This window comes from Oncorhynchus masou, chromosome 9, assembly GCF_036934945.1.
Source record: "Oncorhynchus masou masou isolate Uvic2021 chromosome 9, UVic_Omas_1.1, whole genome shotgun sequence".
Taxonomy (NCBI): domain Eukaryota; kingdom Metazoa; phylum Chordata; class Actinopteri; order Salmoniformes; family Salmonidae; genus Oncorhynchus; species Oncorhynchus masou.
This window is the reverse complement of record NC_088220.1, coordinates 69,147,243-69,169,020: the sequence shown is the minus strand read 5'-3', so window position 1 is coordinate 69,169,020 and position 21,778 is coordinate 69,147,243. Positions and strand designations below refer to the sequence as shown.

The 21,778-nt window shown below is 41.7% G+C and overlaps 1 protein-coding gene across 1 annotated transcript; it reads right to left on the bottom strand.

The window, feature by feature from the left end:
* Positions 1 to 9,353: 9,353 nt before the first annotated feature.
* On the bottom strand, positions 9,354 to 21,154 carry LOC135545077 (patatin-like phospholipase domain-containing protein 2). Its single transcript, XM_064972720.1, has 4 exons — positions 20,463 to 21,154; positions 10,222 to 10,442; positions 9,958 to 10,023; positions 9,354 to 9,683 (listed from the first exon to the last, which is right to left on the bottom strand). Exons 1-4 carry the CDS (start codon positions 20,896 to 20,898, stop codon positions 9,354 to 9,356), a joined length of 1,053 nt encoding a protein of 350 aa, XP_064828792.1. The 5' UTR covers positions 20,899 to 21,154.
* Between the last annotated feature and the right edge of the window lie 624 nt (positions 21,155 to 21,778).

Here is a 21,778-nt window from a genome sequence, read left to right as displayed (position 1 = left end):
TTTGATGTGTGTGTCTCATTTGTATGATGAGTTTTATTTTGAGCAGGGAGTACATTATTTTGACCGCTGTGTTTCTTTTTGCAAGATGTCTGTGGGGTTTGGGGAAATTGTCTAACTGTTTTGTGATTAGAGTTGAGTACCTGAGATGTAGTTTCAGCAAATGTGTGTTAACAATTGGGAAAAACTGTAATCAAAGTTAACAAAAATACAGCATTACGACATTTACTGTACTGCAAGTGATGGCTCTAACGTCCTCCTATCCTTCTGATAGGCTTATGAGCTTCCACCCATAGAGATCCCATTACGTTTCTAGAGGGGCCATGTCATAAACCCACAAAGTTCAATTTTGATGTGAAAATGGTAGCCATCTTGGTCAGGGATTAATCCAAAACTATTCTAATTGGAATGAATGGCAGTAGAGGTGTAGGTGATGCATTTCCTGCTTTTTCTTATGCAGGAAAATAAAAGTCATGAGATGCATCAGCAATTGAAAAATTACAGTTGTAACTCCACAGAAGAAAATATGTGATTATTGTTGCTAGGCAACCAGTTAGCGCTTTTAACTGGCTGTTTGTGCCCACCTTTATCCAGAGGTAATACAAAACTTATAGCTAGTGTCTAAAATAATGATATGGATTTAATAATTGTCAAATTATTGAACATGTCCTCCAAATTATACTGAACAAAAATATAAACACAACACTTTCAAAGATGTTACAGAGTTGCAGTTCATTTAAGGATATCAGTTAATTGAAATGAATTCATTAGGCCCTAATCTATGGATTACACATGACTTTGAATATAGATATGCATCTGTTGGTCACAAAAAAAGGTAGGGGTATGGATCATAAAACCAGTCAGTCAGTATCTTGTGAGTCCACCAATTACCTCATGCAGCTTGACACATTTCCTTTGCATAGAGTTGATCAGGCTGTTGATTGTGGCCTGTGGAATGTTGTCCCACTCCTCTTCAATGGCTGTTCGAAGATGCTGGATATGGGTGGGAACTGGAACACGCTGTCATACACGTCGATCCAGAGCATCCAAAACATGGATGATATGTCTGGTGAGTATGCAGGCCATGGAAGAACTGGGACATTTTCAGCTTCCAGGAATTGTGTACAGATCCTTGCGACATTGGTCTGTGCATTATCATGCTGAAACATGAGTTGGTGGCAGCGGATGGATCTAAGGATCTAGTCACAGTACCTCTGTGCATTCAAACTGCCATTGATAAAACGCAATTGTTTTTGTAGTTTATGCCTGCCTATACCATAATCCCACCGCCACCATGCGGCACTCTGTTCACAACGTTGACATCAGCTCACCGCTCACCCACACACGCCAGACACGTGGTCTGCGGTTGTGAGGCCTGTTGGACGTACTGCCAAAATTCTCTATAAAAACACTTAAGGAGGCTTAAGGTAGATAAATGAACTTGAAAGTGTTGAGAAATTAACATGAAATGAACAACTCTGGTGGACATTCCTGCAGTCAGCATGCCAATTGCACTCTCGCTCAAAACTTGACACATCTGTGGCATTGTGTTGTGTGACAAAACTGCACATTTTAGAGTGGCCTCTATTTTCCCCAGCACAAGGTGCATCTGTGTAATGGTCATGCTGTTTAATCAGCTTCTTGATATGCCACACTTGTCAGGTGGATGTATTATCTTGGCAAAGTAGAAATGCTCACTAACAGGGATGTAAACAAATGTGTGCACAAAATCTGAGATAAATAAGCATTTTGTGCAAATGGAACATTTTCTGGGATATTTGATTTATGCCGCATGAAACATGGGACCAATACTTTACAAATATAATAGATTTTTTGTTGTTGTTGTGTAAAATAAGCATCAGAAATGGTCGTTATTTAGCAAATCAAGATCCTGATATGGACCTCATTCAACAACATAATGCATTTGAACTGAAAAAATATTATGAGGGCCTAACGTCAGAATTTGGCTCACATTGAGAAAATAAGATGTCCACATCAGGATCGTGATATTTAGTGAGTGTTAATGATTTAAGAGCAAACATTATGAATTTACTGAACATCAATGCAATAATGTTTGCGTATGGTTGAAAAGTCAAAACTCATGTCGACATTTATTCTTATTGAAGGAGAAGGCAGTTACACAAATCTGCAAGGAGTTAGTAGAAACCATATTTATTTAAGCAAGTCAGCCATATCAGCTATTGTTTTAAAACAAGTTAGTAAATGAGTCGGAAATAACTTTTTTTGCAGCCAGATGAGGCTCCACTGATAGCCAGGTGTAGTGGTGGTAACGATTCCCTCCAAGATGCTTGTCACGACTCCGACCGAAGGACGCTCCCCTTCCCGTTCGGTTGGCGCTCGGCGGTCGTCGTCGCCGGCCTACTAGCTGCCACTGATTATTTCCTCCCCCTCCTTATGTGTTTATTGAGTGCACCTGTTTTGAGTTGGGTAATATAGTAGTAGAGGCTTTATTAGTCAGCCGGCCCGCCTGGTTCCTTGTGCGGGATTAATTATTGTGACCTTCTGTTTGGTGTACTTGTGTACACGTCTATGGGTTTCGTGGTTTTCCCATTTCGAGGTTTTTTCCTGGACAGATTAAGTCCCCCTGTTTGGCGCGTTTGTTTGTTCATTACGCACTGTGTTTTCGTGGGGTTGGCTTATGTTCGCCGTTTCTTTGTGCATTAAAATAGCACTCCCCTGAACTCTCTGCTTCCTGCGCCTGACTTCTCACCCACTACACTCAGGTCGTTACAATGCTGAATGGAAAGCTCCACTGTCGGGACAGCTTTATGTCGGCACACAGTTTGTAGACACTGTTATAGTGCCATTAATATATTGTTTAGTGTTGCGTTGTGACTTTTCTGGCATGCATCAAAATGTACATGCCAAAATCACCACTGGCCATGAGTGACAGAACCCTGATCCAATCACAGCACTACAGAAAACAACCAAAGCCTACGCTCTGTATTTTTGCTGGCAGCCCCTCCACCACAGAAAGCACTGAACTCAGCTGAAACACCTGCATTTTGGAGCTGCCATACTCAAGAGACCAAGTTTGTATGTGGCTTTATTAACTGAACGATTATTTTTTTACATTGTTTGCAAACTGATATGTAACACCAATTATTGTCAGGGTGGGAAATTGCAAATGTGAATTGGGCAAAGCTGGAGGTAATAATGCATTTTGGTTATAGCTTATTGAGATGCATGAAAAGCTTGATTTTATGGCTCTTTTAAAACGAATTTCCTGCAAATCAATGATTCATGTTCACTACTTGGTCAATTGATTTGAAGATATAATCTACTCAAATACATTTTATGAATTGATAGTTCACCTCCCTGTTTTATTTTATTCGCTCACGAAATAGTATTTCAAGAAGATCGAAATGCATAGGTTCTTTAAATTAAACTGATTGAGATCAATCAAATGATTGGCTTGCAGACGTAGTTTCACCTGTGAAACATTAAGAATTATTATAATTCAATTGACAATGATGATGGCCTATTTTGAAATGAGGTATGCCTAACTTGGTTTTTGAGGGTACTAAAAGTAGAACCTTTTCTTAAGACTATCTGTGGGCATTAGTGACGCATATTCATGGATGTCAAGGGAAGCCAAGCTTACCCAAAAAATCGAATCGAGAGCAAAACATAATTGACAGAAATAACTTGTATTGTTGCATCTTGTTGTACTTTGGTGACTAGCTAACTAGCTCAAATTGTTTCCCTTTCCTAAAGTTTCATAGGGCTAAGCCCCTTTTTTTCTACATTTTTCTGCCTGAATGACGTGCCTAAAGTAAACTGCCTGTAGCTCAGGCCCTAAAGCCAGAATATGCATATAATTGGTACCATTGGAAAGAGAACAATTTGCCGTTTGGTGAAATGTTAAAATACTTTAGGAGAATATAACACAATAGAAGTGGTAGGAGAAAATCCAAAGAAAAAACAACCAGAATTGTTTTTTTTGAGAGACCATTCTCTTAGAAATGCAAGAGAGATTGAACATTAGCTCTGTGGATGCAATTCCTATGGCTTCCACAGGGTGTCAGCAGTCTATGTTCAAGGTTTCAGGCTCGTAACTTCAAAAACTAATAAGAAATAATAGTTTTAATAGAAGGACACAGTCTTAGAAATCCGTGTTTGTGCACGCCCTGAAGAAATTACATGCGCCATGAAGAAATTACGCACTTAAAATTGGTTTCCTATTGAACATACTTCTTTCCGAAATAAATATTATAGTTTGATTACATTTTATGGTATCTGAGGATTAAATAGAAATGCATTTTGACTTGTTTAAACAAAGTTTGGGGATAGATTTCCGGGTTTCCTTTCGCTACGAATTGAACAAGTGGTTAACTCAAATCGATGGTGCCAACTAAACAGACTTTTTGGGATATAAAGAAGGATTTTATCTAACAAAACGACACTACATGTTATAGCTGGGAACCTTTGGATGACAAATCAGAGGAAGATTTTCAAAAAGTGAGTGAATATTTAATCTTTATATGTGAATGTATGAAACCTGTGCTGGTGGAAAAATATTTTGATGTGGGGCGTCATCCTCAAACAATCGCATGGCATGTTTTCGCTGTAATAGCTAATGTAAATTGGACAGTGCAGTTGGATTAACAAGAATTTTAGCTTTCAGCCGATATGAGACACTTATATGTACCTAAATGTTTAAAATCCATAATATTTATGATTATTTATTTGAATTGTTCGCCCTCCAGTTTTACCGGAAGTTGCCCCAATCCTTAATTAAGGTCTAAATTACTAGTGGTTTTACTTGATTATCCATACTGGCCAATGATTATTGCGGTGATTCTTATTCAATCATAAATTCATACATTGTGCCCCTGGACTGAGAGGATGGAAGTTCAACATGTAGCTAAATGTAGAAGGCTAATGTTAACTAGCTGGCTCATCGTTGCCCATGAAAGGATGTGAGGCTAGCGAGCAAGCATTTTAGCTAGGTTTCCTGGGACAACAACAAATAAAAGTATGTACTGTATGACAGTCATACACCATTTTGTCAACATGAAAGAGAGGATGACATTGGTGTTTCCCTACAGCTAGGGTGAGTCAAAAAAAAAATTGTACATGCATGAACACACAGAAATCAGAACCATGGACAGCCACATCATATTAAGCTTACGTTGATTGGACTAAATAGTTTTTGCTATCTTTTAGTTGTCACTGTATTAGACTGTGGCGAACGGTCATTCAAGGAAGGTTGCCTGTTTTGAGACCCACACTTTAAGGTAAAAAATATTTTATATATATATATATATATATTACTGTTGAAGTTAAGATACACTGAGGTTGGAGTCATTAAACAACGTTTTTCAACCACTCCACAAATTTCTTGTTAACAAACAATAGTTTTGGCAAGTCGGTTAGGTTATCTACTTTTGTTTAGAGACATATTATTTCACTTATAACTCACTGTCACAATTCCAGTGGGTCAGAAGTTTACATACACTAAATTGACTGTGCCTTTCATTTTAAACAGCTTGGAAAATTCCAGAAAATTATGTCATGGCTTTAGAAGTTCTGATAGGCTGATTGCCATCATTTGAGTCAATTGGTGGTGTACCTGTGGATGTATTTCAAGGCCCACTTTCAAACTCAGTTAATTTTTGCTTGACATCATGGGAAAATAAAAAGAAATTGGTCAAGACCTCAGGAAAACCTCAGAAAAAAATGGTATACCTGCACAAGTCTGGTTCATCCCTGGGAGCAATTTCCAAATGCCTGATGGTACCACGTTCATCTGTACAAACAATAGTACGCAAGTGTAAAACCATGGGACCACGCAGCCGCCATACAGCTCAGGAAGGAGACGGGTTCTGTCAACTTAAGATGAACGTACTTTGGTGCGAAAATTGCAAATCAATCCCAGAACAACAGCAAAGGACCTTGTTAAGATGCTGGAGGAAACAGGTACAAAAGTATCTATATCAACAGTAAAACAAGTCATATATCGACATAACCTGAAAGGCCGCTCAGCAAGAAAGAAGCCACTGCTCCAAAACTGCCATAAAAAAGCCAGACTACGGTTTGCATCTGCACATGGGGACAAAGATCGTACTTTTTGGAGAAATGTCCTCTCGTCTGATGAAACAAAAATATAACTGTTTGGCATTAATGACCATCGTTATGTTTGCAGGAAAAAGGGGGATGCTTGCAAGCCGAAGAACACCATCCCAACCGTGAAGCACGAGGGTGGCAGCATCATGTTGTGGGGGTGCTTTGCTGCAGGACGGACTGGTGCACTTCGAAAAATAGATGCCATCATGAGACATGAAAATTATGTGGATATATTGAAGCAACATCTCAAGACATCAGTCAGGAAGTTAAAGCTTGGACAATGACCCCAAGCATACTTCCAAAGTTGTGGCAAAATGGCTTAAGGACAACAAAGTAAAGGTATTTGATTGGCCATCACAAAGCCCTGACCTCATTCCTATAGAACATTTGTGGGCAGAACTGAAAAAGTGTGTGCGAGCAAGGACTGACTCAGTTACACCAGCTATGTCAGGAGGAATGGGCCAGAATTCACCCAACTTATTGTGGGAAGGTATTGGAAGGCTACCAGAAACGTTTGACCCAAGTTAAACAATTTAAAGGCAATGCTACCAAATACTAATTGAGTGTATGTTAACTTCTGACCCACTGGGAATGTGATGAAAGAAATATAAGCTGAAATAAATCATTCTCTCTACTACTATTCTGACACATCACATTCTTAAAATAAAGTGGTGATCCTAACTGAAGACAGGGGATTTTTACGACAGGGGATTTTTACGAGGATTAAATGTCAGGAATTGTGAAAAACTGAGTTTAAATGTATTTGGCTAAGGTGTATTTAAACTTCCAACTTCAACTGTATATATAGATTTTTGGGGGGAGGCTTGCCAGTTTTGCTTGTTATGTTTTGCATTAATACGTGTCACATCAGTTTGCAAACAATGTAAAAAATGTCATTGATTTAATAAATCCTCATACAAACATGGTCTCTTTCTGGTTTTCTTGAGTAAGGCAGCTCCAAAATGCAGTTGTTTCAGCCGAGCTCAGTGCTTTCTGTGGTGGTGGGGCAGGACAGCAGAAAATACAGAGCGTCGGGCCTGATTTGCTCAGTTTTCTGCACTCATGGGGCAGTACGTCACACCATTGTCTAAGGTTAGAGCTCTAAAAATGTTGCCCCTTGGGTGCTACCATAGAGTTATATTAGAAGTGCCCATCCAAGAAGCCTCAAAGTCATTGGCCACAGATAGAATGACATCAAATCATGTTAAGTCTACAGTAGCTTTGATTGGATTGATCATGTCAACATCATACTTTCAAAATCATAGCTAGCAAGCTTGCAGTCATCATCGTGAATCAAGTCGACAATCTACTGGCAAAATATTTTCAATCTTTGTCATATGAAGAGAAATTTAGAGATTAAACATCTCAGTGCTCATCGGCCGTTGGACATAAACATTACACAAGTTTGAAATCGCAAATTCAACAATGAGTGGTTTGAAAGGAATCAGTGGCCAACTGTGAGTTCAAGACAACTGGGAACTGGGAAAAACGAGCTACGACTAGGAAAATACGTTTTGAACGGTCATTCAACTCAGCATTGTCAATCCGGCACCTTTCTCTATGATGACAGCATTTTCCTTACCAAGCACATCACAGCAACATGAGTCCATAAATGTCTTATGCTGCTTCATAAATGATGTAGGAAGTCGGCGAGATATGTTACTGTAGCTAAGAAAGTAATACTAAGTGTATGTTGTGTTAGTAGCCCATGTGCCTCACCCTAATAATTTGGTCTGTTTTCAACAACACGGTACTGAAAATAAATCATTCGTGGCAAGTGTGCTTGTTTGCTAATTTTTTTTGTACAGCTTTGAATGTGCTACTGATAGCAGCACACTGTAAGAACGGCCCATGTTCTGAATTCTGTCGCTGTATATTTCAAAAGTGCTGAACAAATAGTTATACTGACTACGTCCGTCGTCTCTCGCTCGCTCATGTCGTAATCGAAATTACGGATGGCCTCTTATCCGCTGGGCGTCTCCATGTCATAGTTTGTACATCTCAATTGTCAGTAGAAACCACATTTGTTTAAGCAAGTCAGCCATATTAGCTATGTTTTTTTTAAAGGAAGCAAATGAGGCTGAATGAACTTTTCCGCTGCCAGACAAGACTCCGCTGAAAGCCAGTTGTAGCAGTGGTAAGGTGTTGGGACTCTACTGTTTGGACAGCTTTATGTAGGCCTAGTTTGTCACCGTTATAGTGTAATTCATGTATTGCTTAGTGCTGTGATGTGTAGTTGTTTTCCTGGCATTTAACCCACTTTTTTATAGACTAAGATTTCCATGCTAAAATCGCCACTGATAAGACTAAGCATAGGTGATTTGATGATGTTGAAGTTGAAATGGTGCTGGAATAGTGGAGGCAGCTCCTGTTTTCTTTGTGACTTGCGGTAACTCTCCGTCATTCTAAATCAATAGTTGTTTAGTATTCTGAAAATGTCGGAAACATTATTAACTTACTTGACCATGCTGTAGGTCATGTAACTGTTTGTCACATGCCATATGCTTTGTGGGCTACAGCGGAAAGAGGTTGCTCTCCGGTTTTGTGATGAAACAAAGGTGTAGTTGAATTTATTGTCTGAGCCTTTAGGCCTAGAATCTCGATTGCAAGGCATATGAACTGGCAGCTTATAGAGCAAACAACTCATAAAAACTCAACATGTAGCTAAATTAAAACTAAACTGTGAGCTCTATTATAAGATACTTGTTGAATTTACAACTTGTGTAAGTCCTATCATATACTGATTTGAGTCAGTGTATGGCTGTGGATTGACTACATTGTTTGAATGAAATGTTGGCATATTGGTAGTTAACTTGAACAATGTATGGAATCATTCCATTAAACTGTCTGGCTAGCTAAGACACAGCACAGATATATTGTTTGCATGTTTGTTTTCAGGTCTGGGGGTTGGGGATTGTTTTCATGTCTTTTTAAAAACATTATTTTTTACCTTTATTTAACTAGGCAAGTCAGTTAAGAACAAATTCTTATTTTCAATGACAGCTAAGGAACAATGGGTTAACTGTTGGTTTCAAAACGACACATTTGTACCTTGTCAGCTCAGGGATTTGATTTTGCAACCTTTTGGTTATTAGTCCAATGCTCTAACCACTAGGCTACTCTGCCTCCCCTATGGGAAAGTTTGTTGTCAGATCTAGGGGAAGGGGTAGGAGTAGAGGGCTGGATTTAGAGGTATATAGGTTGTTTTGGGGTCTCTGGGAAGGAGGTTAGGGGTTGTTTTGGGGTCTAGGGGAAGGAGTAGAGGGCTAGTCGGAGAGGTAGAGGGCTGGGTGGAGGGGCAGAAGGCTCGGTGGAGAGCTGGGTGAATGGGTAGAGGGGTAAAGGGCTGGGTGAGGAGAGTAAGGGTTGTTTTGGGTTCCAACCTCCAAGTTGTAGGGGTAGAGGGCATCAAGGATCCGGTAACCGTTGGCCACACTGCAGTTGAGGGGCATGCCGCTCATGACGATGACGTACATGGAGCCAGGGTCTGGTGGACAGATGTCCGCCTCTCCAGCGAATGGCGACACAGTGAGGGTGTGTGCATAGGGAGAGGAGTGGGTTGGCTGGATACTGGACATACCACCGTCCACATAATACTGTGAGACAACACACACAGCTTTTATAGCATTATTTTTCTATTCCAGAGATAGCATACCTGATTCAAATTCACAACCAATCATCAAGCCCATGACTACTTGAATCAGGTGTGCTAGTTCAGGGCTACAACAAAATTGTAAAATGTTTGCTGATAGCCTGACTGGAGTGTGTATGTCTTGCATGCTGGTGTAAATGTGTTTGAGGGTGTGCATTAAGTGAAAGTATATTAGGATTATTATTAGCCTACAGACATTGAGCAGTGTGAGCACTCACCACTCCTTTGTAAGACGGTGGCTGTATACCATGGTACCCAGGGATAAAGCAGCTGCACAACAGCGCCTCCATGTTGGGAAAAGAGGAATGCAGTTAAACATCACTGCCTAATATACAGACAGTATGACCAAGTTCTTCACATGTTGATTCTTCTATCTAATGCTTTAGGGTGAACAAGGGTCAACTGAGATTTACACAAAATATTAGCTTTCTTAATGTCATAGTCTATAGCAAAGCACACACACTCAACCCCCGCCCAAACACCTGCACAACGTCCTCTCGGGACGTGAACTCTGACACCACAGTATTCTGTCCATCTGGGATGCGTGTCAGGACGACGGCGAGGCGTCCATTGGCCCGGATGTGGGCGTCGTCTGGTAGTGAGCGGCGCAACAGACCTTCTATCCACACAAACACGTTCCTCGCCAAGTGCAGTGGCCCCCTACTCTGCAGCGCAAACCTCAGCATCTCATTACGCACCATGTCTGCATGTCACACAGTCAACATGGCACACACACAGACAGAGGCACAGAGAGACAGGCATAGACAGTCAGCATGACATACAGTCTGCATGGCACAGATGTAAGCTACACTTGCAGTGTGATTAAACTATAAATCAATGCATCTCACATTACATGAGGGTCTGGGTGTTGAGGGCACTGCACTCCCCTGGCTACAGTCATACCTCACATACTGGGACCCACTACATCTCCCTCAATGGCCACACCTCAGACTCAGCTACACTTTTACAAGGTGTCTGACCCCAAGTAGTTGTGCACGGCTCAGCTGTTTGTTCACCTCGCTAATAACCCATCCACAACGCCAGATTATATGTGAAAAAGTGAACATCTGAGGCCAGCACCCAACCCTAACCTGCAAATATAGAACATGTGCTATAGGCCACCGTCAAAGATGGCAGAACAATTTATTGACAGGTGGTGCAGGATTTGTTATGCTTGATTAAGATATGTTTCTTATTATAATTTCTGACATTTTGATAGGCTATTTGTTAGTCATCTTGTCTATGATTAGATGAGTGGCAACCCGTCATTCAGGGCAGGTGGGACCGACCTGTTTTGAGCCCCGCATTTTTAGCAAATGTTTTTGCATGTTATTTTGGCATTAATACGTGTCACATAATAGTTTGCGAACAATGTATAAAAAAATAATTGAGTTAATAAAGCCGCATGCAAACATGGTCTCTTTTTTGCTTTCTTGAGTAAGGCAGCTCCAAAATTCAGGTGTTTAAGCTTAGCTCAGTGCTTTCTGTGGTGGCGGGTTCAGCCAGGAGTTGGTAATGTTCTCTAGTTGCGCCGTGATTGGCTCAGTGTTCTGTCACCCATGGGGACACCACGTTACTGCCAAGTCTAAGGGTAGAACTTGAAAATTCAAGCCCCTTGGGTGCTGCCATAGCGTTACATTAGAAGTACTCATCAAGGAAGGCTCAAGGTCATTGGCCATAGCTAAAATGACATCAAATCACATATCTACAGTAGCTTTGATTGGAGTGATCAGGTCAACATCATGCTTTCAAAATTTTATTTTGAATTTTTTCATCATGAATCAAGTCGACAATCTTCTGACAAATCCTTTTTAATCATTGTCATAGAAAGATAAATAATGAAGTGAAATTATAGAACGTATCGGTGCTCATCTGCAATTGAACATAAACATTACACAAGAAGTTGGGAATTCCTAATTCAACAATGAGTGGTTTGGAAGGAATCAGTGGCTAACTGCAAGCATTGCAAAGCAATCACTAGCCTGCTATTCAGTGGAGTGGCTGTGTGGTCCCAAGTTTGGGTTTAAGGGTCTCTTTTCCAAGCTTAAAATGATAAAAAATTGACAATTGACCATGCTGTCAATGAAGCATGATTTTTTTCCGCTCTCAAAACAACTGTTAACTCGGAACTGGGAAATCTGACTTCAGTGAGTTCAAGACAACTGGAAACTTGGGAAAAACAAGCTCCAATTGGAAAAATACTTTTTGAAAGGTCATCCAACTTGGAATTGTAAGTCAGGAACTCAGGCCTCTTTCTAGAGCAACGACCTGAAGATCACTGACGTCATCATGATTTGACCTCTCAGTTGTCATGAAAGCACCATAAATCCAGAGAATGCCAGACTTTGATGACAAAGTTTGATGACAAAATTTGCTCACGGAGGACTGCCACTCAACTTTCCTGTTCAAGTGAGTACAGCACAACAAAGTGAGTCAAAAAATGTGTTGTATGCTGCTGCATAAATGATGTAATATGACAGGGAGATATGTATACTGTAGCTAAGAAAGTAATACTACGTGTATGTTGTGTTGTAAGCTGTTAGTAGCACATGCGCCTCACCCAAATGATTTGGTCTATTTTCCCCTCTTAATTTCAACTACTGTTCTGAATTGGTGGTGCACATGTAGCCTATAAGCTGTTTTAGAGAAATATAATCATTGAATATTGTAAGAGCTTTCATTGTCTGCTTATATACCCTCTTTATTTATCCTACGGTTCTGACCTGGTGTACAGGGAGAACGCTGTAAGAACGGCCCATGTTCTGAATTCTGTCGCTTTACTTTTCAAAAGTGCTGAACAAATAGTTATACTGACTACGTCTGTCGTCGCTCGCTCATTAATGTCTTAATCGAAATGACAGATTCCCTCTTATCCGCTTATTGTCCCCTTATGCCATGGTTTGTACATCTCAATGGTCTGTAGAAACCACATTTGTTTAAGCAAGTCAGCCATATCAGCTATATATTTTTTTAAATGCAGTAAATGAGGCTGAATGAACTGTTTCGCTGCCAGACAGGGCTGCACTGATAGCCAGGTGTAGCAGTGGTATGATGTTGGGACAGCTTAATGTAGGCCCTAACAGTTTGGGTGTCATGACTCCTACCGAAGGTGGCTCCCCTTCCTGTTCAGGTGCTGCTCGGCGGTCGTCGTCAACAGCCTACTAGCTGCCACCGATCCCTTTTTCCCTTTTCTGTTGGTTTGGTCTGATTTGTTTCACCTGTTTCTTGTTTAGATTCTTAGTTTGGCTATTTAAGTCGGTAGGCCCGCCTGCTCTTCATGCGGGCTTGTTTATTCCCACTTTGTATGTGTGGTAGTGCGATCTTGGTTTGGTTCCTGTTTTGGGCATTTGTTTTATGATGCTCAGTTTCGTTGTAAAGACTATTTTACCCGGTGCTGAATAAAGCGCTATTCAGAACTTTCTGCCTCCTGCAGATCCAGGATGAATGGCGGCTCTGGCAGATCCTGGCTGACTGGCGGCTCTGGCGGATCCTGGCTGACTGGCGGCTCTGGCGGATCCTGGCTGACTGGCGGCTCTGGCGGATCCTGGCTGACTGGCGGCTCTGGCGGATCCTGGCTGACTGGCGGCTCTGGCGGATCCTGGCTGACTGGCGGCTCTGGCGGATCCTGGCTGACTGGCGGCTCTGGCGGATCCTGGCTGACTGGCGGCTCTGGCGGATCCTGGCTGACTGGCGGCTCTGGCGGATCCTGGCTGACTGGCGGCTCTGGCGGCTCCATGCTGACTGGCGGCTCCTTGCAGAATGGCGGCTCTGGCGGCTCTGGACAGACGGGAGACTCTAGCAGCTCTGGACAGACGGGAGACTCTAGCAGCTCTGGACAGACGGGAGACTCTAGCAGCTCTGGACAGACGGGAGACTCTAGCATCTCTGGACAGACGGGAGACTCTAGCAGCTCTGGACAGACGGGAGACTCTAGCAGCTCTGGACAGACGGGAGACTCTAGCAGCTCTGGACAGACGGGAGACTCTAGCAGCTCTGGACAGACGGGAGACTCTAGCAGCTCTGGACAGACGGGAGACTAGCAGCTCTGGACAGGCGGTAACACCTGCAGGGAGGAGACAGAGAGACAGCCTAGTGCGTGGGGCTGCCACAGGATCCACCAGGCTGGGGAGACCTCCAGGAGGCTTGGTGTTAGGAGGAGGCACCTGAAGGACCGGGCTGTGGGGGAACACTGGAGCTCTGGTGCACCACTCCCCCAGGTTGGATAACTACTCTAGCCCTAACCCTCCAGAGTGCAGGCACAGGTTGAACTGGGCTGTGGATAAGCATGGGAGATCTAGTGCCTACTACGCGCACCTCTCCCTTAGGCTCCACTCCCACATTTGCCCGAGCGGAGCGCAGGCATAGGACGCACTGCACCCTCCCAGCGCCCCGGAGACACAGCACGCAGAGCCGGCGCAGGATACCCTGGACCGAAACGGCGTACCGGCGACCAGACACGCTGAGCAGGCACCATACGCCCTGGCTGGATGCATACACTCGCATGACATTTTCGGGGGGCTGCCCAATAGCGCACCGGGCTATGGGCACGTACTGGCGACACCGTGCGCTTAACCGCATAACACGGTGCCTGACCAGTAACGCACTGCTTATAATAAGCACGAGTGCCCTCGTGTGCTCTCCCCCAAAAATGTTTTTGGGCTGCCTCTCGTACCTGTCGCGCTGCCATGCTGCCTCTGTCTGTTACCTCGCCGCTTGGTCTTTGGTTGGTGGGTGTTTCTGTAAGGGTTTTCCTCCTCTTCGTCTGAAGAGGAGAAGCGAGAAGGATTGGAAGACCAATATGCGGCGTGGTAAGTGTCCATGGTTCTTTTAATAAGAAATACTCAACATGAACACAACTGATACAAAAACAATAAATGTGAAACAAACAAAAACCGAAACAGTACCGTGTGGTGAAAAAACACAGACACGGAAACAAACACCCACAATCAAACAGTGAAACCCAGGCTACCTAAGTATGATTCTCAATCAGAGACAACTAACAACACCTGCATCTGATTGAGAACCATACTCGGCCGAAACATAGAAATCCCAAAATCATAGAAAAACAAACAGACTGCCCACCCCAACTCACGCCCAGACCACACTAAATAATGACAAAACAAAGGAAATAAAGGTCAGAACGTGACACTAAAGTTTCCAAAATCGTAAAAATATTGTCTGTGAGTATAACAGAACTGATATGGCAGGCGAAAACCTGAGGAAAATCCATCCAGGAAGTGCTGTTTTTCTGAAACAAATCTTTTCCATTGCAAGCCTATCCTCCATTTTAAAGGGATATCAACCAGATTCCTTCCCTTATGGCTTCCACAAGGGGTGAACAGTCTTTAGACATAGTTTCAGGCTTTTATTCTGAAAAATGAGCGAGAATGATCACATCGCGTCAGTGGATAGCCAGATAGTCCTCAGATTTGTGCATGCGCACGCACCGGGAGCGAGACCTTTTCTTTCTCTCTTCTATTGAAAAGGCTACCGTCCGTTTGAAATATTAGCGATTATTTATTGTAAAAACAACTTGTGGATTGATTATAAAAAACATTTGACATGTTTCTATGAACTTTACGGATACTATTTGGAATTTTCGTCTGCCCGACGTGACCACACGAGCCTGTGGATTACTGAACAAAACACGCCAACCAAATGGAGGTTTTTGGCTACACAGAGAATCTTTATCGAGAGAACAAATATTTATTGTGTAACCGGGAGTCTCATGAGTGCAAACATACGAAGATCATCATAGGTAAGTGATTAATTTTATTGCTTTTCTGACATTCGTGACCAATCTACTTTGCTGATAGCTGTTTGTAATGTTTTGTATGCCGAGAGCTGTCCTCACATAATCGCATGGTTTGCTTTCACCGTAAAGACTTTTTGATATCTGACACACGGGCTGGATTAACAACAAATTAAGCTGTGTTTTGGTTTATTGTACTTCATGAAAATTAAATATTTTTTGTATTTTAATTTTAATTTGGCGCTCTGCAATTCACCGGATGTAGAAGAAAATGATCCCGCTAAAAGGATTGGAGCGGCAAGAGGTTTTAACTTATTATGGCTGCAATCCCGTTAACGGGAGCAATATGACAACATCCAGTGAAAGTGCAGGCCGCCAATTTCAAAACATCAAAAATCTCATAATTTAAATTCCTCAAACATACATGTATCTCATACCATTTTAAAGCTAATCTGTTTGTTAATCCCACCACAGTGTCCGATTTCAAATACGCTTTACAGCAAAAGCACCACAAACTATTATGTTAGGTCACCACATAGCCACAGAAAAACACAGCCATATTTTTTCCAGCCAAAGAGAGGAGTTTCAAAAAACACAAATAGACATAAAATTTATCACTAACCTTTGATCTTCATCAGATGACACTCATAGAACTTCATGTTATACAATACATGTACGTTTTGTTTGATAAAGTTCATATTTATCAAAACATGAGTTTACATTGGCGCGTTACATTCACTAGTTCCAAAAACACCCAGTGATTTTGCATAGCCACATCATTCAACAGAAGTACTCTTCATAAATGTTGATGATAATACAAGTTATACACAGAATTATAGATATACCTCTCCCTAATGAAACCGCTGTGTCTGATTTCAAAAAAAGTTTACAGAATAAGCAAACCATGTAATAATCTGAGACGGCGCTCAGAAGAATAAGTCACAATAGCCGCAATGTTGACGTCAACATAAACAAGAAATTACATGATAAATATTCCCTTACCTTTGATGATCTACATCAGAAAGCACTCCAGGAATCCCAGGTCCACAATAAATGTTTTGTTCAATAATGTCCGTTATTTATGTCCAAATACCTTCTTTTGTTAGCGCGCTTGGTATACATATCGAAACGCTCATTCTGGTCAGAGTTATGCCGGACAAAAACTTTAAAAAGTTATATTACAGGTCGAAGAAACATTTCAAACTAAGTACAGAATCAATCGTTAGGATGTTTTTAACATATAGCTTCAATAAAGTTCCAACCGGAGTATTCCTTGGTGTCTTGATGAGCAATGGAACGCAAGTGGATACCATGAGGAATGCGCGTGATCAGAAAATGGCTGACTGCCAGACACCTGATAGATTCTGCTCTCATTCATTCCCACAACAGAGCAGAAGTCTCATTCAAATTTCTATAGATGGTTGACATCTAGTGGAATTCCTAGGCAGTGCAACATTATTAATATCTCAAGGGGATTTCATTGGGAACTGTGGTTAATAAATACAAAGCTCAGATTTCTCACTTCCTGTTTTGATTTCTCCTCAGGATTTTGCCTGCCATATGAGTTCTGTTATACTCACAGACATCATTCAAACGTTTTTAGAAACTTTAGAGTGTTTTCTATCCAATACGAATAATACTATGCATATATTAGCAACTGAGACTGAGGAGCAGGCCGTTTACTTTGGGCAACTTATTCATCCACGCTACTCAATACTGCCCCCCAGCCATAAGAAGTTAACATAGCTAGCATTTGCCACATAGCAACAATTTGGATATATCATACATTTAGCAAATTTGTCACATACGTTTTGCAAATTTGTAAACATATTGTACGTTTTTGCTAATTCATACCTTAATGCATATTGCTACTTTAACATTCCAAACAAATTGAAAGTAAAGAACATGCAAAATGGGTGATGGACATGCAAATTTATACACACCATACGAAACATAACATAATAATAATAATATATCCCATTTAGCAGACGCTTTTGTCCAAAGCGACTTACAAGTCGGCTGGGGCCACTACTTTTACATATGGGTGGCCCCAGTGGGAATCGAACCCACGACGCTTGGCGTTGCAAGCGCCATGCTCTACCGACTGAGCCACACAGTGTCTGGAATACTAAATGGAGTGTTGCGATTTACGTACAGAATAGTATGAAATGCTCTGAGAACAGGTGATCACACATACTGTAATTTAGCCAGCACTGCTATCATCCTCTTTTACCACATCACCAAATCTTTCCCAAACACAACTTTTTTCTGGCCCTTCTCCTTATTTTCAACTCTCCTTTCGCAGATTATGTCTCATTGAATTAATCTCTGACAATGTCCTTTTTGTCTCAATGGATTGACTAACTTTTTCTGCCTTTTTCTGCCATTCCCAAAATAATTTGGCAATTGGCGTGTAGGCTATTTGGCGCAAGTACAGTTAGCCTAAAATAATGAAAGAAAAAAAATCAATGTAGCCAATCAATATGAATTGTACAATAATTATAAATGTATGGATTTTTTAAAGTATTTTATTTTTATTCAACCGCCCACAATATTTAACGATCCTAAACCCATCCGCCCTGCAAATATAACCAGGGAGACTGCGGGTTATGAGTCAACCCATGCATTACTATACTCTAGAGCTCTGTGCTGGGTCCCTTACTCTTCATCATCTACATCCTCTATTTTGGTCAGATCCTACGTAACGTCAACCACTACTATAGCGATGACACCCAGATGTTCCTCAGCATCAAATCTCTCCTCAACCCACCTCTGACCCACATTGAATCCTGCCTCTCTGCAATAAAAACATGTATGCAACAAAACTTTCTTAATCCCTACAGTGATAAAACAGAACTTCTCCTCAGAGGGACCAAATCCACCCTCACCAAAGCTGGCTACCTCACCCTCGACATTGTTGACACCACTGTCTATCCTTCCTTCCATGCACTCAAGCCAAAATTCCAAAAGCTGGGCCTAAAATTGTGTATAAGAGATCATACAAAATATTTTGCTGTGACTCTTATGTGGATGATGTTAAAAATATTTGTTGGTCTGATGTGATTAATAAGGATCATCCAGACGCTGCACTTTTTGAAATTGCTTCTTCCAATTATTGATAAAGTAACGGACTGTTGGGTTGATGTTGGTTGATGAAGAAGTGAAAAACTGTATGGTTAAAAGAGATGGGGCAAAGGAGTGTCTAATATTTATGGCTACATTACTGCAAATTACTGCAAATATGTGACTAAACTCCCAAAAAGAAGAAGAAACTGTATTATGAAGTCAACATCAAGGATATAAAGAATGATGGAAAAAACTTTTGAGGGCAGAAAGACATTCAGCTTAACTTTCATCAAATCAGATGACTTATTAATCACAAAACCATTTGATGTAGCCAAATATTTCATTGATTACTTCATGGGCAAAGTGAGCAAACTTCAGCAGGAAATGCCAACAACGAACAGTGAGTCATTGTATTAGTGCATAAACAAATCAATATTGAAAGAAAAACAATGTAAGTTGAATTTTGAAAAGTTGTGTAGGAGTGGCATTGACTAGAATACAATATATACATATAAAATGAGTAAAACAGTATGTAAACTATTATTATTAAAGTGATGTAATGTAAATTGTTGAGTCTTTTGTTTGTAATGTATTCTTCGTTATGTGTCGGACCCCGGTAAGACCAGATGTTGCCATTGGCGTTGGCTAATGGGGATCCTAATAAATCAAATCAAATCCTGGACTCCACCCTCATTCTTCGACCTCCGCAACAATGCCAAAGTCAGGTCTTCCCTCTCACGTCCTGCCAATGAAACCCTCATACATGCATTCATCTCCTCCATCTTGACTACTGTAACTCACTACTCTCCGTCAAACTAAATCTCTCTCTATAAGCTCCTTGCTGTCCTCAGTCCACCTGGTCATGCTGCTGCTCCAGTTTCAACTGTTCTTCATGCGGCTATGTTACCCTGACTTGTTCACTAGACGTGCTACCTTGTCCTGGACCTGCTGTATTTGATTCTCTCTCTACCGCACCTGCTGTCACTAACTCTGAATGATCGGATATGAAAAGCCAACTGACATTTACTTCTGAGGTGCTAACCTGTTGCACCATCTAAAACCACTGTGATTATTATTATTTGACCCTGCTGGGTCAATGAAAATAAAACCTAATATAACTCAAACGGAAAGCATTTGCATTTTTGTGCAGTCCAGGCTGTGCTGAGAGGGATAGTTTGAACGTTTGAACATCTTGGCAAGTACTGTCTTGGTTCCTCTCTAGGGTTCTTCCTAGGTTCCTGCCTTTCTAGCGAGTTTTTCCTAGCCAATGTGCTTCTACATCTGCATTGCTTGCTGTTTGGTGTTTTTCTGTATAGCACTTTGTGACATTGGGTGATGTAAAAGGGCTTTTTTGATACATTTCATTTAATTTGAAACGGATCAAAACTCTACAGCCCGACACCTCACCGGCACTAAATCCTGGCAGCACATCACCACTTTCCTCCGTGAACATCACTATCTTTCAGTCCATCCTAAAGCCCCACCTAAGCGCCCCCCCCCCCCACACACACACAAATAACCCACGCACACACAAATAAATACACTACATAGACACTCCTCTTTTCACCATACTGAGCATAAACCTAACCCTTACCATACCCCTCACCCTAAACCAGATTCGTATCCTAACCCCAATCCTGTGCCTTACCCGAAACCGTGTTTGTATCCAAATCCCAACACTACCTCCCCATACATCACAATCTTTCCCTTCTTGGAGCCCACCTCTCTCTTAAATTATGTTTTGTTTTGACTCCTGTTATTTTGTACACTTTAAAATATATATATTTTTTATTGTAAAGCAATTTTGGGTCCTTGAAAATCACTCTATTAGTCCAATGTTATTACATGTACATTCAGCCAACAATAAAACATTAACAATGTCATGTATCGAATAAACCTTCTCACCTAGGCTGGATCCACAGACCAAAGCAGCAGCTACCAGGGACCCGGCCGAGGCCCCCATTACCTTAGGGGCTGCTTGTAGCACCAACGGGGCCAGGTCCAACATGCTCTGGGCCACACCCAACTGGTAAGTGGCTTGGAACCCTGATGCAGAGAAGGAGATGGACAGAGGAGAAGGCTCAGACTGACCAGCCATAAGCGGACTGGACAGAGAAGGAACAGATGTATACTGTTGACCAGTAGAGAGAGATTCCATCAAATGCCCAGTGGAGAGAGACTGACCATCCACAGACTGAACATCCACAGAATGACCAGACACAGACTGCCACCTGGGAAGCGGTTCCATAGACTGACTAGCAATGAACTGACTAGCAACAGACTTCCCACTGGATAAAGACTGAACAGCATCAGACTGACCACTGGACTTTGCTGGAGACATGTTTAGGCTGCAGGAATAACAACCGGACTGTCTTTGGTGTCCAAGGAGAGGAGAGGAGAGAAGAGGAGAGGATGTCTGACTAGTCTTCTTCTCAACCTCTATGGATATCAGTCTTCTTCTCACCAGGAGAATATCTGAGCTTTTAGCAAGCAGAGCAGTAGCGTGGTTCTTTTCCAAACTTCACATCAATGTCTATCTAGACTTGTTTGAGGTTCTTGTTTGAGGAGATGAAACAGAGTGAGTAGAACCGAAATACTCCACTTGAGTTGCTCTTTAAGTAGTCCAGTAGAGAGTAAGTGTATCAGTCCACACTAGTTCAGTCTGATGACAGTGATTAGCAGCCCCTGGCTCTCTAGGTGAAATGTGTGCTGTCCTCAATTTTACACATCATAGACTATCAATCAAATTAGATTAAACACAGTTTAGTTGGAGGTCTCTTCTCTCCCAGACCTCTTCTATCCCAGTGTGTGCATGTGTCTCTGTGCTGTGTTGTGAATGAATAGTCTTCTCTGCTGTCTCTCTGTACTGTAGAAACAGGAAGCTGATCTACGTAGCCATGGTAATCAGAGCCCAGGGGCCTATTCACAAAGCGTCTCTGATAGTTACTGCTGATCTAGAATCAGTTCCCATCTTTTACTCATTATAATCTAAAAGGCAAATGTGATCCTACATCAGCACCCCTACTCTGAGGCGCTTTGTGAATACGGCTCCATGTGATGTTCTAAAGCATAAATCTGATTTTGTTTCAGCTCCCCACTGAGACTGATCTGATTTCCTCACTGCCTCACAACTTGAACCTGGGTGCCTTCCTGCCTACACATACATAAGAAGGGTGAATTCACTAGAAACCAAACAGAAGCAAACAGAACAAAACTCGGCA